At 30.3% G+C, this 20,775-nt stretch overlaps 1 protein-coding gene across 2 annotated transcripts in view; it reads left to right on the forward strand.

Moving 5' to 3' along the window:
* The window catches only part of LOC108693003 (putative inorganic phosphate cotransporter), a 39,470-nt gene that overhangs the window by 11,987 nt on the left and 6,708 nt on the right, over positions 1-20,775 (forward strand). The window contains exon 1 of one of the 2 annotated variants that reach the window (XM_018201629.1): positions 8,745-9,217. The exons of the other annotated variant lie outside the window; for it this stretch is intronic. Within the exon in view, the coding sequence (XP_018057118.1) occupies positions 9,118-9,217 (100 nt within the window). The 5' untranslated portion in view covers positions 8,745-9,117. Of the gene's footprint in view, positions 1-8,744; positions 9,218-20,775 lie in introns of those variants that run through there. 2 annotated transcript variants of the gene reach the window in all.

Raw genomic sequence — 20,775 nt, forward strand, 5'->3', positions numbered from 1 at the left:
ATAATATATAATATATAATTAAATATAAAACACACTTTATGCCTGTAGGAATACATAATATACAGTGTATCCCGAAATTCATAAATTAAAATACCATAGTATTACCATATATACCATATATACCAAGAAAGTTCTCGCAGAAATAAGTTATGAAAATATTTGCCATTTGTTTTCAAAAATAGTTTCTGGAACATAAAAACTGGCCAATTATTGTCTGTCCATGAATTATCGCACGTGGATAGTATAATTTTAATCTTGTTGACATTACAATGTGGCCATATCGTAATCTATAATTGGCTAGTTTTCAAGGTCATTGCACGTAAAAATTTTAATTGTAACCGTAAAAAGCGATAAATTAATTGGCTACTGCGTCGAAACTAAAAGCATGTTACCGCGTTCTATGCGTAGAAGAACGCGCATAGAAACATTATAATCTCAAAGCCATAATCATAGTCGCAAGATTCCGTTCCGAAAGATGATTTGAAAGATTGCGATTAACGTTTTATGATTAACCAACAGGTAGGCAGTCACTATTGCTTACCCTAACGCGATAGCCAATTAGTTTATCGTTTACGATTTTAGTTACGACTAAAACTTTTACATGCAATGGCTTTTGATCTTTATGTTTCAAAAATTCAAAATAAAACAAATGACAAGTACTTTTTTTGTTCGAGAACTTTCTTACTGATATTTTAATTTACGCATTTCGGTATTTCCCTATAATTTATGCATATAAGTGCTATTAAAAAATGTATATAAATAATCTCTTTATTACTATAAAACAAGAAAATAATAGCAAAAAAATCAACAAACAAAATATTTATATAGAAAAACCTAGTCTAAAATAAAAAAGAAATACATGCAGGGTGTTTTAATTTATCTTTCCCAAAAGCCTACTTAATCGTAGTAGATAATGAATTTTTATTTTTGATTTATTAAGTAAAAAAAATTTTTTAAATACTTGATTATAGAAAAAAAGACAAAAATTACATGGCTTGATGATTCACAAATAAAATTAATTTTCAAAAAAATATATTTTTATGGTCATATGAAGTTTGTATTTTTTTTACATAATATGATTTCTCTAATTATTCTACATACAAACGTATTAAAGTAGACACATAAAATGTTTAGAACATAGCTTGAAATGAAAATAAATAAATATACACACACATACACACACACACACACACGCGCGCGCGCGCGCGCGCGCGCATACACATATATATATATACATATATATATGTAGATATATTGTATATGTATCCAATTATTTTATTAACAATCAAGTTGTTTTGTATTCGAAAAATAAAACGCGAGGACGAATTCTGGAAACTCAGGTTGCGTCCTCGGATACAACCTTGCGAAAGGATCGCGGATACAGTATGACTAATTATTGATGCCACACCTTGACACGAATCGTTTGTGCAGCAAAGCACTGTCTACATGAAAGGGATAAGATGCAACATGCAAACAAATTACGATTTTTCATTCACTTACTATTCGCCAAATTATTCATGATTCAACAAGTTAAACGTTCTTTCCGTTCATAAAGCAATGAGTTCTCTTGTATGCGCGTGTTCTACGCGCTAAATTTCATTCTGAAAATAGTGACAAATATTCATTTACAATTTAAACATATTAATATGTTTTTTGTTATATATTTTATACGAATCTTAATATGAAAAGAATTTTTGCACAATTGTTAGAAAATGTCGAAAGATTTTTTACTAATAAAATATCGGATTAATTCTTAATATAAAAAGATTTAAACAGCTAAAAATAATTTGAGGACGTTCTAATGTGTATCATTTTAGATTAAAAAATGAAATGTTAAATTTACGATGGATTCGTTTACTTTTCCTACTTACGTTTTGTGAATGCCAGTCTCATGACGTGATCAGCGTCATTTTCCACTTAACCGTGGTAAATAATGAATTTGAGGGCTTTTACATTTTATGTCGACGTTTCGAAACTTGAAGCATTTAAGGCCAAGTATGATGCAATCGTTGTCCGGAAATCAAATAAAGGCATTAACCATCCACGCGTTACATTCGCGTAAGGGCGGGTAATCAGAAAATCGTCGACATCCTACTTCTATATTTTCAGTACAATCTTCCATGGAAAGATCTTGTAAATAGAGATTTCTACATTAAATGAAAATCATTTTTTTAAATTAAATCTCTGTTTGCAGAGCGATACTTTCTATATTTATGTTTTCAAAAGTATCGAGACGTTAGTATTTTATTTATACATAAATATATACATACACTAATCATTAAGAATTAAAAATAAAGGAAAAGAATAAAATAACATTTGTTATAATGATTAATTAATTATGTCGAAATATAATAATTATTTAGGCAGAAATATAATGATTATATATAAATAACTTTAAAAGAATTGTTTCTTATTTCATAAAAATGATTTATAAATATTATGCATTTTTAAGGATGTACACAATGTTTTTATAATCGTTTTACCTTTGTTAAAATAATCTCAACATAATTTTGATAATAAAATGAAATCCTAATTTTATATTACCTTCGAAGACACTTTTATTATAGATATTTGCTAATAAATCGTATGATGAATAATAATTATTAATAATAATATTAACTGGCAGTCGAAAACATAGATAGCTATTTAGCAGTAGATATTACGGATCTTCTTTATCGACATAAACTGTAATCTTTTATCGATATATATGATACCTATATTATCTATGTGTTAATTTATTTGTTAATTCATATAATTTAATAACGAGAAATATTGTAATTTAATAATTAGATACAAAACAAAACTAGTCATGCAAGTCACATTATTTTTCAAGTCTCATACATAGCTAGTTTTCATTACAGCACTATTTATATATTCCTGGAGAAAAGAACCTTTTAACTGTAGACTAACCCACTTTCGAACACTTGTGATGACTGATGATACATACTTCTAGAGATAAACTTCTTTTAGTCTTCTTGAATAGTTTTATATATAATTTCATTTATATATACAATATCCGATAATATCAATCGAGGTCACATTGAATTGATTAATCTGCAGTCAAAATATTTTTTCTCAAAAAATACAAAAATTTTTGAAACGATGGCGCTGGTGTATCGAAAATCAAGGAGATTATGAAAAATATAATATAATATGAACATTGTTATGTTTTTTTATTTTTTTACATAATTATTATGTACGTTACAATTTAACGTTATAATTTAAATTTTAACGCTGTTTAATCACAACCATTCTTATAACGAACAATATCTTGCAATTTATAATGATATTTATTTTTTTTATTTAATTAGCATTTAAAATTAGAAACTCTATGATAATCGGAATTTCTTAGTATATTGTATATTATGATCTCAAATTATTTTTACTTTTGATTCTTTATTATTATAAATACTTGAAAAGAGTATAAACTCTTCGTGACATATTTATACTTCACATATTATTCGCAAATAAATGGCATAAAATAAAAATTAGATTACATGAAGATTCGATAGAATTTTGTAGATTTTTAATCAGTCGCGAACGTTTTTAATTTCCGTTGAGCCCTCGATACGCAATCGCTCATTGTGCTCGCGTAATCACGATTCGTTACACGTCCATGCAACAAAAATCATACAATGCGATTCGCAAACACGAGAGAATGTGCTGCGTCACGATTGCCAAACAAATCATCGATTGCACAATCGTGCTCAACGACCCTCTAATCATGTCTTACGGAAGGTGTCGCGAGAAAAATTAAATTAGAAAAATTAGAAAAAAAGGGAGAACTCTCGTACTCTTTGAAATTTACGGTTTCTAGCCCAGGCCTGATAATTACACGATCTTTTAAATGATTGGAAATGTGTGATTGACGGTCGGTGACGGTTCGGTCCGGTTGAGAATACAAACATTTCTCGCAGATTATATCGTGCACACATTGCAGCTCGCTGATAAGACAGCGGCTATAAAGAGGCTCGATAAGTTCAGCTGCATGATAAGAATAATGAATTATTTATTAATATTGGCGATTTTTTTCTATTTATACGTCTGCTCCGCTTTGATGTGCAAGAACACTTGCAGCATCAATATATTTAATGAGGAGACTCTTGTAAAAATAAAATCGATCTTAAAACACAGTCTTAGACTGAAGATGGAGTACACGATATCACAAATTGAATTGGAGTAATTTAATATTATTGCTAATAAGCATCTTTAAAGCACTATTAAATAATTAAATAATTTATTGCAAAAAATATCACCTCAAAAAATATCACTACCGATTAAACTGATTTAAACCGATTAAAGTTAATTTTATATTGTGGAATCGTCTAAGTCTAAGACGTTCGCATGGAATTCGAGAGAGAGATTCAAACTCTGAAGAAATATTTTTCGCAAAAAAATTACTTACACTTATGAATTTTATATAAATTAAAAAATTAAATCTTAAAATACAGTTTATTGTAATTTTTTGCAGCGATTTTTAAGACAACGATGATTCTTTTGATTTCTTTTAATCTATCTCGCATTATATAATTGTTCTGTTGGGGATTATTATTCTGCTTATAGTTATGATTTGAGAGGGAAATCAGCGAAAGATGAGCGAAATAATTGCTAATTAACGTTCAACTCAGCATAATTTCAATTACTTAACGCTTGATTAGAGGAGACGCGTTACATACTCTCGGCGACAGTTCGCGATTTCCTTTCCCTCTGATTTACGCGAGTCATACATTCTCACACCGACAGCTTTGAACGCTGCATATGTGGCAATCAAATCAATTATAGGCAGCGAAGACGACGATGATTTGTGCACACAACAGCAAGCTACAAATCAACTTCGTCTCACGTTCGCGAGGGTATATTCTTCACGAGAACGATGGCGACGGCGCGCGACGCAAACTCAGAAGTCAGACAAATATTTGCTAGTTATGTCCATGCAATTTCCACTATGGAAAACCCCGCATGCCTATCTTCAATCATCGATTGCTCTGTTAATCCGTTCATAATATCAAAACAAAAAATTCCCTCAAACGCGAGAGCTTCGAGTGACCTATTGATCCAATACTTTTAAAATATCAAGTCTTCCACGAAATTATAATATTTTTTATAAAAGATAACACGAACTCTCAATTTGATTAATAATCGAGATCCGATTATAAGTCCAAGAAATTTATTATGCGATGACGCACATCTTATAACTCAGAGTCGTTTGCTTTATTTTAATGTACTTGATTGCGACATTCTCTTTAATCTCCATGTAATTTTGAACATATTTTTTTTTGTTTTTATTAATTATTTATTGTGAATGATTCAAAAAACAAGAATCAAAATATCTAACTAATTTGTTATTTAATAAAGAATTTGAATTCGCACACAAATATGTGTTGGCTCTGATTAGCAATTGTATTTTTGTGATTTATATTTTCATTATCTCATTTATTATTATTTTCTTGTAATGTATTTCACCAAATATGAGACATTTCCTTGAAAAATACATTGAAAAAATGATGTATCAATTTTAATTAAAAATAATCTTGTTGATATAACAATAGATATTAATAAAACAAATAAAATTTCATTAAAACAAAAGCATGATATATTTGTTTCATTAATAGTATTATTGAATTAATAAAATTATTTTTAATTAAAATAATGGTGTCGATATAACATAATTTTTTTCAATATATCTTCATGAGCTACTCTTGAGATTTTTCCTTCTGATGTTTAGTTCGGAAATTAACTGTTGCATCAGTATTAATATTAATATTAATATTACCATTTATGAATTGATTCTTCATAAGATAAACATAAATATATCGGAAGATTTTCAATAACGCTATTGAGAACGGCTTTTGTAAACGAAAGAGTCTTCGATATTGTATTGCGTTTATCAATTGTTAAAATTGCACGTTGGAATGTGACGAAGAATTTCGTAATCGGCAGTCGAGTTTTCAAATATAATCCTTCGCGGAATAAAAACATCATCGGATCATTGATGATTCTTCAACACGATCGCGGTTGAGTATCGATCCGATGCCTATGATCACGTCCGTATCACGAAAGTGACTGATGGAAATAAAGCTGCACGTTGAGTTCTAAATAGCTGATCGTTAGCCTGAACGTGCCAAAATTCTCCACGTGGCACGTATTGATTATTTTTCGTCCTCTGCATCATTGATCCGCCAATTTAATCCACGTTTTTCCATGTGACGCAAGCTCGAATCGGAAATAAAATCGCGTGAGATAGAACGGTTGTTAGCATTAACAGCGATTAGCTATATTTTCCTATTAGATTATAAGAGGACAGATTAGGACAGATATGCTTTAGATATAAATTATTTCTACTATTTCAGAAATGACGTTACTTTGCGAATATGACGTGAAACTGTTGCAACATTATGCAATTTTAGCCATGCTGGCGAGAAGTTTATAAAAATGAAAAATAAAATTGTAAAAAATAAAAATAAAGATTTATAATAATTATGCATCCGTGATCTAAATTATGAATGTTATAATATGATATTTATTTTTGATTATTCGATCGCTTATCAATTTTACAGTTAATTTTAATATCGCTTTAGAAATAACGATAACGAGTTGAATTATTCAGTATAATTGTTCCCTTGCTTTTTCGTTCATATACTTAAATATAATTTATTTTGATCTGCTTGAAGATAAATTGTGCTCATGAATCTGAGATTCCAATTAAGCATACGAAATGATATTATCTTCGCAATGACTCAGTTTTTTCCTTCTTACGAATATCTGATATAATCAGAGTTGTTACATATAACAATCAGACTGAAGGATTTACAATTATAGCATATAATTTAGTCATATTTTTCGCAAGATTTAAGCAAAAAGATATATTTCTTCGGAGGGAAGATATGTATAAAAATATTTTCAGTAAACGACGAACGAGTTAGGATAGAATACTTTTTGTAGAAATAGCATCTTGAAAACCTGCCAATTTTAAATATCTGTTTGAAATTTGGGATCGTTTTTAATATTTATGATCTAAGCATAGCAAATGACTCTTACGAAGAAAACGACACATCCGACACGGCAATAATCCATTTAACTTTTGAGTCCGAAGGTTAGAAGTGAATCATACGGTTTCATATGTGTAGTGTATGTACATTGTACAGATGTGTATGTGCAGATGTATGCTTCATTGGAATAAAACTCGAGATCATGTTCATTTCTTGAATTTATAATTATTTCTCCGTTCTAGTTATCACAGTTATCGAATCACTGTTATTTCCAATGACTTAATTAATATATCAATTTAGCATTCATTAAGGCAAATCTCAAAAAGCTAAAATTAGTAAAAGAAAAATATATCTTAAAACGAATTTCTGTTTGGTCAAATTAAAATACTGAGAAAATCGCAATATAATTGCAATATTTGTAATTAGAAAAGTCGTTTACAAATCTCTACAATTTTTGAAAAAAAAGATAAAATGGAAATTTATTCTATCTGCATTATTCATTTAATCTAAATTGGTATAAATGGACATAGTCCAAGGTGTAGTTTAATTAAAGATTTTTCGTTTTATTTTGAAAGTAAAGTTATAAAAGACAGTTTATTATATATTCAGAGAAAGATTTCTTCGATTTAAGGAAATATTTCTTTGCTATACGGTTAAAGAAAAAATTTCTTTGACTTGAACATAATTTCTTTGATTTAAACCTTTTTTTTTAATCAAACAAAAGAATTCATTTGATTTACACGATTTGTGCACGTTTTTTTATATGTTTTTATGCGCTGATCATTTGCAGATATATTTCAAACTAATCTGATGGGAAACACATTGAAAATCGCATTAAAATTTTTGTCGAAATCTAATCTTTGATTGCAATTGTCAATATTTTCTCAACAATTAACTTGAAAATAACGTTTGCAAATGATTCAGCACATCAAAAAATACGAAAAAACGTATGTAAGAAAGGTTCCGCTTTCAGTCATCGCTTAAGCTAAAATTGACTATTTCGATATTCTAGACAATGAATAAAATAAGTCAATTTTTACCAAAACAATGGAATTTTTCTTATGCATATATTTTTCATTTTCTTTTACGTTCTGAATTATTTGCAAATGTCAATTTCAAGTTAAATTGATAAGAAAATATTGAAAATTGCAGAGATCAGATTTCAACGGAATTGTACTTTTAATGTAATTTTCAACATGTTTCTATAAAATCAGTTTGAAATAAATGTTTATAAGTTCAGCACAAAAAATACAAGAAAAAATACAAAAAAATGTACACAAGAAAGGTTCTTTTAGAATGACTACAATACCAAAAAATCTGGTATTTTACGCATTCCTTTATCAGCTTCAGCTTAATTTTCCTTTGTACCTGATCTTTTAGTAACGTTTCCTCCGATTTAGGGGGAGGGGAATGTTGTACCTTCTACCATTCCGTGCGGTATTTTAACACAAAGTCTAAGGAGAAAACTAAGGAGAAAAGATGTTTCTACCCTCCTACTTGTCTCTGAAGATTTCACCAATAGCGTGTTATCTCCACGCCCTTAACTTATTCAAGTTTCGCGCCTCCAGTCACAATTTTTGCCGCGCTGCATTTTGATTAGCCGAGCGGCTAGCATAGCGAATTCGTCCGCCAATCAGAATTCCGGTTCGTTTGTTCGGCCGCTCGCTTGTCGATCCGCTGTTATCGGAGTAAGTATTTGTGGAGCAGCGAGAACAGCCGGTCGATTACACAAGTTTCGTCGTCCCGGCATAACCCGCATAACCAGTGTACTTCGTACCTCGCGAAGACTTAACCTCGTTTTTTCAGTCTCGAGTATTATTTGCCATCCGTGTGTGTTGCTCGTCGCCTTTGCCTCGTGCGCAATCTTGTCGTCATCGTCGCCGTCGGCCGTCGTCGGACCGGCGTAAAGTAGAGAACGCAGGCGCGTTTCTCTCCTCGGCGCATTTCGGCGTCTGTACGGAACGAGTTGCGAGAGTGTTGAGGAGCGGTAGCGAACTACGCGCGCGCGCGCGAGAAAGGACAGTCCGTGTTATCGCGCCGAACGCCGTCATTGACGTTCGTCGTTATCGTCGTTCAAGGAGCGTTGCAAATCGCGTTTCTCATTCTCGTTCCACGTGCCGAGTGTGCGATGAACCGCGACAGCGAGAACAGGGGACGAAATGGCCACGTGCTTGTATGGGAACAGCCTGGACTCGACGAAGAAGAGCGGGAAAGAAGAAGAAAAAAAGGTATTGTGTCTCTCCTGATTACCGTTCCATCGGCCTCACTGACGCGATACGGAAATTGCTGATCCGCCGATTTTTTTTTTTTTATTTGCTAAGCGAATAAGAAGCGAGAAATCCTCGATATTTTTCTTTCGATATATATTCTTTTCCTCACGGTATATTCTTTTCCTCACGGTATATTCTTGTCGCTATGCGGAGTTTTTGGACTGCTCTTTCTCGCGGACGACCGGTCGAGACAAATGTGACTTCGTCATTGACATGAATGCACAAAAATAGCCGATAGGCACGCGCAAGAAACGTCGAGCTTCTTGACAACAGGGAAAATTCCAAGATTCGAAAATCTCGTCTTCCATTCAATTCGGAATGTGTGCCGGGCGGAATGAGATATTCGAAAGGACGCGCGATTTCGGAGCGCGACATGTTGAAGAAACTCTGCACTGATTTCATGCACTCCATAATTCTCGTTTCGCGAAATGCTGTAATCCGAGACGAGGTAAACTCGCGCGCGATGTTCGTCTCGATGGCGGCAGACCACGTGTTCGACTGTACACGTTTATGCTTCTCTCTCTCTCTCTCTCTCGCTCTTTCTCTCTTTTTCTCTCTCTATTTCTCAATTTTCATCTTTGTCTACTTTATTTTCTTTTTTCTTTATTTTTGTAATTTTATTTTCACTTTTTTTATTTTATTGTTCAATTATGTATTGATTTTTAGCACTTGAGAGAATCTAAAGCGCTTAATAAGTAGAGATGATATCTGTCTCTCTCTTTCCTTTCTTCTCTCTGTCTCTCTCTTTTTCTCTCAGCAAGATTTTTCTTCATTCAATTGATAGATAAAGCGCTACTAGATTTCTATTCAAAATATGACTTTGAACTTCAAATCTATTATCAATATTTAATCGATTATCAAATTCTATCTATCATAATGATTCTTCTACTATTTTTTTCATCTAAGATTTTTTTCTAAATTTCCACAATCAGTTATTGTTTTTATTCGAACAGATTATTATACTAAATCTTATACTAATTTTTTCCTTTTTCTTCCTTTCTAAAAATCATATCAATCAATATTTTTTATATCAAAACGCATAACATTGCTAATTATTATTTAACGAAATTTTGCCTTTTTTATTTGTACGAAGATCCTTCTCAATCTGGACCACATTTCTCATCAACTGCTCGTAGCGTCAATGAACCTTCAATTTATTTCTCTGTACCTTCTCTATTTTATCTAATAAAGCAGACAGTTTTCTATTCATTTCAATACTTTATAAATATTATGGTGCGTCTCTGCTTCGTAACAGAACGCGTATAATTTAACGTCACATTTTACGCTTTAAATGCGGATATCTTGAATAAGGAAATTTATTTTTTATCTTTATAAAAGTGTTTTATTTGTAATTTTTAATTTGCAATGATATTAAATCATGCTGGTTAAGAGTGTCCATGTCTTGCAACGATACTGTTTCACAGTTGGTTGTCTAATGTTTACGCAATTGTAACGTATGTTGATTAGTTATTTGTCGATTTCCGCGAGTCTCGAAAAAGCTGACGCTGAAATTTTTTCTTACTTTTTTATCACCCACTTATTGCATACTTTTTCTGTAAATATTTAAATATCTGCATCGCTATTAAAATTCATTGTATTTTACAATTTATAATTAATTGTAAATCGCTTGAAAATTCTGTAATAATCTTTGCACGTATTTAATGTAATCAAATTTTATAGTAGCACTTCGGAAAAATCAACCGAAATATTTCAAGTGATTTAAAATTAACTACAAATTGTGCAATATACTTATAGATATCAAATACTTCATATATCATATCAAATATTTAAAGAATTAATTATACAATAAATTATCACAATGCATTATTGTTGAATTCAACTCAGAATATAAGACAACAAAAAAAATTAATATATTATATATTATATAAGAGTTTTTATTCTCTCTCTCTCTCTCTCTCTCTCTCTCTCTCTCTCTCTCTGTGCAAAAAAAGAAAGAAATATCGTTGAAATATCGTTGGACTTTAATGACCATTCATTTATTGTTAGACAAACATTTTTTTCGTTTTAGGTCTCAAGGGATATATTATATATAAAAGATTTTCATTTTCTTTTGACTTGGACTTAGTCGAAAGAGATCTAAAGAAACTTTCACAATTATTTCTTGAATGCTCATATCTAATTGTAGAAATGTTCCCAACTTTCCAACATTCCTTTTTTAGAAATATGAAACGATTTTACAATACAATATTGTACCTATATCGAAAGAATTTATGTCATACTCTAAAAATAACTCGCAAAAAGTATGTGAATTGAATTTTATAAAAACGCAAACAATGTACTTAAATCTATAATCTGTAAAATGTACTACGATACGCAATTATTTAAAAAGTAATCTAACTTTATTAACAGAAGGGAATTATGAGATATCGCGATAAATTTGATGAATTTTATTAACGAAATATGTAAAATAATTATAAACAGTAATGTAATAATTATTATAGTATAAGCTAAGTAATACGTATATACGCATATACACATCAATAAAAAAACGAAATAGTTAAATACCTTGTAAAAAATTATTCCACACAAATAATTCACATTATCGCAAAAAAAGAATTAGTTTAAAGAGCATCATTTTTGCCAAGCAAATTAAAGGAAAAAGCGCGGATACACGCGATGAGAGGCATGGCATTCATCGCCTCGATGATGACGCATCGCGAAAACGGTCGCTATCTAGATAAGAGTACGGATACGAAGCATCCGTTCTTCCGCGGAACGCATCGCTCGTATTACGCATCTGTTTGTCCGAACGGAGAACTGTTTATTGTAATTACGGAAAAATTGCTACGGGGGTTTTTTTTCGGCGTACGTGGACTCGAGGAATGAAACTTCGAGAACAAAATGCGTTTTTCTCGCGATAGGTGACGTCAAGGCCGCCGAATGACTTGTGTATTTAGCCGCTATCACAAAAATAGTGTACAGCGTGTTGCACATTCGGCATGCGCAAAATTCCCGCGAGGGCTTACTTTTTATTTGCCGAATTTTCGATCAGTTTTGCTCTTTTCTATAAAAAAAAAACAAGTAAAACAGCGAATAATTGGGGGAGGGGGGTTATATTATATATAAAAGATTTTAAAAATACGAAAGAATAAGCGAAAATTATTTTTTAATTCTTTAAGTAGACTCTTTAGTCGGTTTTTCACAGAATTAATTCTAACATAAGATTGGAAAAATATTGAAAGAATTAAAGTTTCGAGTTTGATAAAGTTTATTAAAATAAAGTTTTCTGTCGTAGGAATAATTTCTGCGTGAAAAATCGATACTCGCTATAGTTTATTCCATAAATATTTTATTTAAATTTAGATTTTAAACATTTGTGAAAAAAGAGAGTGCAGAATGTTTATGGAGCGTTCCATGTAATGTTAACCAAATTAATATATAATTGTTTGTGCTCACAATTATAATAGCTCGTTGACTATCAAATTTATCTCTGTACAGCAGAAGAGGCAATACGTGACCATAAATTACTGACGATGATAACAAAGTTTAAATTATTGATGATATTTGACCAGATCAAAGTTCAATCTTTTTCGAAATGAATTTCTGCACGAAAGATCAATATTTTACTTCTTCATAAATATATTCTTATTTTATTTGAAATATTTTTTTCAGAAATTTCTGTGAAGAAATATGATAATATATAATATAATATGTTTTATTTATAAAGGACAATAATACACATATAGATACATTTTTATACGTATTAATACTATTTTTAATTTTTATTTTTTTATATAAATTAATATATATTATCATATTTTCGGCATACTTTCACCTTTTTCATAAAAAGGTTGTGGATATTTTTTCGAGAATTTCAAATATTCCATCTTTATATATATTTCCGAGAAAGATAGGCCTTTATCAGGTATTTTATTCTTATGAATACGTGACAAACTATGTATACACTTTATATCATCGTTGATTGTATGGCACTAATGCTTACGTGACACAAAAATTGTTTGGATTTCTGCCTAATAGATCTGCTATTTATCAATAATATTAACGTTTCAGTATGCAAAGTCATTTATTTCAAAATCGCTTTATCTTGGATAAATCATCATTAATTCGAAATATATTGAAATAAACATTAATTAACTATAAAAAAATCAAATAATGTTCCGTATCTAATGAATACATTACTATGAATAGGTATGTATTATTAATACTAATGAAAATTAAAAATAAATATTTATTGGAAATCTCATGAAATGTTTCGCAAATATTTTCGGAAGTTCTTTAGCATTCGTCGCATTTAATGTTAGACTTTTTAGCATTAGTTTAATATAGCCTTACAGGTGTATTTAAAATTTTACTTAACATCCTTAATTTTAATTTTATTTAATGTTCTTTAAAAGCCCCTTTACATATAAGATATCATCTTTCGTATTTTAAAAGCTTCGCGTAATCATCGTGTCGATATGTGTGACGTACAACATACACATTCTTCTATACATATTACCGTTTCTCTAGAGAGAATATACATAAAATATATTTTGCTCGTGTTTCTTTCGGTATATACAGTGTATATACAGTATTGAGTATATACAGTGTTTACTGTACTATTAGGAAAAATTTTAAATTAAATGTATATGCTATTACAAATGTCACGTTTAATGCGTTTAAGCAAATTTTTATTGCATGAAAAAAAACATTAATTACGTAAGTAGTATTGAGCAAATATATAGTTTTTAAAAATAATAATATATGTATACAATTACAATATTTTAAACTAATAGTCGTTTTTTTATTATTTCACTTATAATCTTTATGATGGTTTATTGTTATTGCAAAATTGTTATGCCATTCCGATTCATCAACCTCGATTATTTCCCTAAATTCACACCGTTCTTTTATTCTTTATTTTTTTCATTATTTTTCCAGTCGAGTCTGGAACTCGTTCCATATGCACCAGCACAATCGCGCGATGTATCGCGCACGCAATGCGTACTGGTGGGTAAACGACAATAGTGTTCACGCACGTCATGAGCAATCGTAAGACGCGTGTTCACGTGCAGGAGACACAGCTCTCTTCTCTCTCTCTTTCTCTCCTCTTCACCACTCTTCCCTCTGCCAATTCTCGCGGTTTGCCTTTCCAATACGACGTCTCCCGTCCGGCCTCTTGTCTCATCTCCCCTAGTCGTTCTTTCGGCGTTGTACTTCTCTGTGTTTCGCAATACAATTGAAGACACACCGTTAACGCACACACCGCGATATTCTCTATATCGCTGTTTGCCGAAGCTATTTCTACCGAACTCAGCCACGTGCTCGATGGCTGATGACTACGAACGACGCTGTAGGCGCCCAGTGACGGTCGTCTTGGAAAATGATCGATCGCGTGAAGACTTGATAGATACTTATTTGCGATGATTGATAAATGTTGAATATGTTAATCCCTTCCGAGATCGTTTCCTCTTAATAGGCATTATTAGTCAACATAAGGAAAATAGCTTGTTGCGAAGTTATTTTTGCAAACTAGTTCAAATGTTAATGGAGAACATTTAAGAGACTTTGTTATCGTATTATTTGTAGATATTACATATATATGATTGATGATGATATTATTCTTTTTTCATCAAAAGTTCTGCAAATTATTTAAATAATTACGAATTTAAAAAAGGGATCATTGTGTTATAGATTCTCAATTATGATTGAGGATCTATAAATAATACAATTCTTTAATTCCTAATTATTTAGATAATTCTCAGAACGTTCGAAGAAAAAAGAGATCCATCGAGTATTTTTTCAATAAAAAAAATAATTTGTTGAATTATTAATGCATAATGTAATTATACATACATAGATTATTTTTTTCATATGGAAATTTACATTTTTATAAATATTTATAAAAGCTTCTCCTTGATAATGTATAAAGATACAGATTAATGTCAAAATAAAGTAAAAATATGTGATAATAAACTTTGACAAAAATTAATTGGTTTCTTATTATATACTTTTTAAATTATATGCAAATCAATACATAATGCTCAATAAATAATGATTAATAGGAAAAAACTATGTTAATAATGCGATGTAAAAAAAACATTACTCACATATGATTGATATTACTATCAGCATATCTTTCTACGATTTTTCTCACGCGCGACAGAATGCATTGATAAGATTCTCATAGTAACCTTATATGACATCATATATCATCAATAGTGTTCTTAAACAATCGATAGTCTTTTTTTTTTTAATATAGCAGTGATAACTTCTTTTTTTGTACATCGACACAATTAGATGCATTTTGAATGCGTTAAGAACGGAAAATTAATCTAAACGACACGACGCGTCGAATATCGTCGAGTTTGCTGAAACACGATTCGGATGCCTTCGGCAGATTGTTTAAACCAACATGGCTGTCATGCCCCTCATGATTATGATGTCTTGGTAATCTTTGGCATTCAGTTCGAGCTTGAGCTAACGCTGCCTGTTTCCCGACGCATATAAGTGCAGGATGAAGTGCAATGGCGCGGAATCTAGGAGGAAACTCGCGCCCTAACTATGAAAATGATATATAGAAGTTGAGCTGTGTATAAAAATAGGCACAAGTCTAATAATATAAAATAATACATGACCCCGTCCAATTTTTGTTGATTCCGTTCATTACGTGATCTTTTATGATGTTAAAGATATTCGGTTTATTTTACGTTTATTAATGCGTCTTTAATTTTTTCGAATCGAATAATAAATTCGAATAATAAATTAATTATGTAATTCTTAGGTGATTGTAAAAGATAGGTGCGCGAATAGCTAATAAAAATAGACATAAAAATATAATTTGTGTGATTAATTATAGATATAATATAGACTCTTTTGAATTGCTTTTTTGCTTTTGTTTGATTTCTAAATTTTTTTTTTAAAGAGAAGACCATGGATGTATGTAAATAATAATCGAGCTGATTTTATTAGTAATATTTTGAAAATGCAGTTAAAAAATTTATGCATTATTAAGCATGTATGGACCAACAGCAGCATTTATTTAGCTTTCTGCACTTATCACTGTATAATTAAGGATCTATTTTTTATTATATTTCGTAAAATATTATATTATATAATATCTGCATATAATGTCTGCATTATATATCTGCAATAATAAATTGAAAAATGTAAATAATTCAATCTTTTTTGATGTTACATGTTGTACAAAAATAATGGTTATTTATCGTTCTCTTATTCGTTCGTCTGTATTTTGGCAGTTTCTCTTTTTCCTGGCTCTCATTTTCGAAATAATCGATACTAAGTACTGCCATTTATAAATATAATTGTATATTGCAAGGTATTTAAGAACGCTTGTGAAATGCACACGAAAGTACATTTGGCGATGCAAGCACAGATAAAATGTGGCTGGATTCGAGCCAATAAACCTTCCATCTCTTGGCCTTCATTCTCACTTATCAGCGAACATGCTTTGCTCTTGTCTTAATGGTTATTTTATCAATGATTTCATCCGCGAATTTTTGGCATGCCCCACGTCCAGATAGGACATGGGGCATGCCAAGATAGGAAAATTCTTCGACCAACATATTAATATGTTAAATAAAATCATCGTCGATTATACTGTTACAGTCAAATTCTTACTCAATAATCCTTCCGATATCTTGAAGTGAAACTTACGCAAGTTCAAATGTGGCAACGATATTAAACCATCAATCACATCACGAGATTATTACCCTGTAAATAAAGGATATCAGAAAAAAAAAGATAAGAAAGCAAAAAAAGACAAGAATGTAAAAAAAAAAGATAATTTTTATATAACACTCTCTCTATCAAATTTCTAGAAATTTGTAGTAAAAAGTAGAAATTGGAATTAAAATCTAATTTTGCAGTTAGAACTGACAAAATTATATTAATTTTTCGAACTTTAGTTAAAAATTAATGAGATATTTAATATTAGAAATATTTAATATTAGAAATCCAAAACTTATGGAAAAAGATAATTATTCAAACTTTTATAAAAGAAATGGTTTCAAAAATTTATCGGGAATACATTTTATTCTTACTGTAATATATTCCTGGAATAACGTCTGCTTAACTGGCCTTCCCACTTAACTAAATCTTAATGAATAAATTATATAATAATGCGCTCTCAAAATCCGCAAAAAAAAATTTTTGTGCTTATTTCGTTTAACTAAAAAAAAATATTTTTGTCTATTAGTCAATCCCATATTGATAACAATCAACTTAGAAAATCAAATATACAGGATTTATGCGCTTTCACATTCACATAGTTTCATAGCTGTATTCCTTAAGGCATTTCTCTTTTGGTGCAAACAATCATATTCATCCCTAAATCGTTTAAAATTGCAAAATTACGCTAACTATGCAAAATATATTTTCGATTTATGCGCTACTGTCAAAGCAATTTCGATTTTTGCGACCCTTAAGGAACTTAGATAGTATAATTTTTGTGGATTTTGAGAGCGCATTATTATATAATTTATTTATTAAGATTTGATTAAGTGGGGCAGAAGAGGGGATCAGCTAGGCGGACGTTCTGAAATATATTATTCGTATCATAAGATCTAGACTATGACGTGACTACTGAACAGTAGAAAAAAATTAAATGAAAGAAAGCTTATCATTAGAATTAATTGCGGTTTCATACAAGGATGATTTTTAATTTAAATACAAAATTAAAAATAATAAAATTTCATATATCATAAATAAGCGAGGTATTAATAAATATAATCCTTGAACTTAAAGGAAAAAGAATTTAAATAATATATGAATGCATAATAGAAATTGTTTTCTCTAATATTTTCGGTATGTTTAAGAAAGCTATGGAAAATTATAACAATATCTACTTTTAGACTTTATCCCTCTGGTTAATCTTTAGTTAATAATCCTACAATGAATTATTGACGTAATTGTAAGGTCAAACGCTTGATCTCAGATAATGGAAGATCGTTTTCGAATAACGCAACCTCACGTATTGATACAATAATTGATTCCAATTTAGTGATATGCGACTACAAATGCAAGAAGTCCATTATAAATAGACGCAGTACTTGCACTTTTTGCAATCTTGCGCAATTTTTCTCATAAAGTTGCTAATTGTAAAGCTTGTGGGGAAGCGCATATAGAAAAAAAATCGGACAAAAACGTTTCTTTTCTTTTATTTGATGATCGGCAATATTTCGTTTGATCAAAAAAATTGGAAAATACATTTTAAATAAGTGTTCTTATAATTACTTACAATATTAATACTTACATACCTTACAACATTTAAAGTCGATATAAGAGGTACAAGAATTAATTAGAAGAAAGATGTTTTTTACAATTATTGTGCGTAAAGTCGTAAATGATTCTCTTTTATAGCGAATAACGTATGTATGTGATTTTTAAAAGAATAAGACATCACAGAAAAGAATTAAAAAAGGGAGAAACACATGTGATGATTTTAGATAATTTATGCGTGGGCTAGGAGAACTGATCAATTTAAATTGTAATGAGAATGTCGTCCGATGTCAATTGACTTAAGTTGGTTTGGTGAGTGGGCGTTGAAATTTATTCCTAGAAACACTTGCATGAATTGAAGCGAATCAATCCGGCACGGCGTTTCACTTTCGCCTCCTATCTCATTTTCCTTCATTTGCTCTTCTTTTTGTTTGCTTTCTCTCTGCGACGTCTAGGAGAACGCGGTGTAGTGTTAATCTAAGCGTGATAAGAGACGTACAAGTCGAATGTAATCGACCATGAAGTTTTGTAACATCAACTGAGAGAAAATAAAAGGGAAAAAAAGATATCGTTTGTTCCGTGTGACGTAGAAAGAAGCGACTGTAATTACTAACATAATACGTAGAAGTTATGACAAAGCGTTCGTTTACATAGAGAGACATAATGAGAATAAAGAAGATAATCTGATATAAGGTATCTATAAGATATCTATAAGTAAATAAGGAGACTGCTGTTTTTCAAAATGTTAATAATTTTTAGGCTTTGAGAAAATCTCAAAAATTTCATGAATTGATAACTTTAATGATTTTCTTAAATTATAAAGTAAACTTTATTATAACATTTTAAAATCGCTTTATTACAAAGATATTTGGAATTAAATCTTAGACTTAGAAAATTATAAACAATGAGAAAGAGAGAGAGAGAGAGAGAGAGATTGAATTTTATTGAATAAATATATATCGATTGTAGATTTCTGTCAAGGAATTGATTTTTTTCATAATAATCATAAAGTTATAATGTTAAAAAAATTTTAGAGTTGAGCTAAACTCAGCCCACGGAGTTCATGTAAGCGATTACGCTATCGATTATGCGATGACTCATGTACTAAACTACCGGTGATAAACATCACGATGGTAAACATACTTGTCTGGCAATCCCTTTAAAATGAAGTGCTCGTTATTCTTCACTAACATCGTTAGCTTCATTGTAGTTGATTCGCGCATCGTACAAAAGGTTTCTCACTAGGATCAAATAGAATCGATTGCAGCGATTTAGACTGTGGGCACTCATTTAAAGTTGATTAAATAAGGCGAGATAAAGTTCTGATTCGCATAAGTCAATAAGAGTCGTTTTTTCGAAGCAGCAATCTTTAAATAGCAAATATCTGGCGATCGCATATTTTCTACATAATTTATAGAGCCAAATATGAGAGAATCATTTATTTTAATTTAGATTTTAACTTAGATTTTTTTCGACCTCTGTCATTGAAATAGATTTAATCACAATTTTTAGAATTGTGATATATAATAAATATATTAAAAATTATAAAATTTAAAAATTTAAAAAATTTTAAAATAAAAAAAATTTGTATTATTATCTCTAATACATTTTTATCTGTAAAAGTAAATATACAAGAATTCACGTTAAAAAGGGATAACGATGATAACACAAAATGTAGATTATAAATAGAAAAGATTGTCATAAATGAAATGGTGCTTCATATATTATATCACCGCTGACGCGATTTCAAACTCGTGGAATATTATTCGAAGCTCTTCATGTACATACTCTTCATGTACATACTCATACATGTACTATATGTATAACGAAGACATACAATGTCTTAACATTCTTTTTCATGAATATTTATGACACAATTACACGAGTAACTATTTGATTCTTATTTGTCGCTTCTTTGTACCAATCATTGATCAATTAATGATGCGATGGCAAATTTGATCTTCTTACATACACATTGATCAAATGTAGCACATAGATCGTAGCTTATTAACGTGAAATATTAAGAGAGTAAGACTTTTATACTTTGTAATTCATACGAATCTTTGTTAATTGTAACAATGAAACCCGCAGCAGTTATTACGCACGACACGGCATTTACATGTCGTACATATCATATAACCGATTACAATCTAATGACTCACGTTCATTGATTGCTGCGCAAAAACTCAACAATTCTGTTGCGAAATGACGAAAATTCTCAAAAAATTTATGTGAAATTTGCACGAACTTTGTTCAACAAACCTCGAAAATAAAACTGATATCATTCTATAAGTTGAATATATATATATATATAT

This window comes from Atta colombica, unplaced genomic scaffold (assembly GCF_001594045.1).
Source record: "Atta colombica isolate Treedump-2 unplaced genomic scaffold, Acol1.0 scaffold83, whole genome shotgun sequence".
In the NCBI taxonomy this organism is placed as follows: domain Eukaryota; kingdom Metazoa; phylum Arthropoda; class Insecta; order Hymenoptera; family Formicidae; genus Atta; species Atta colombica.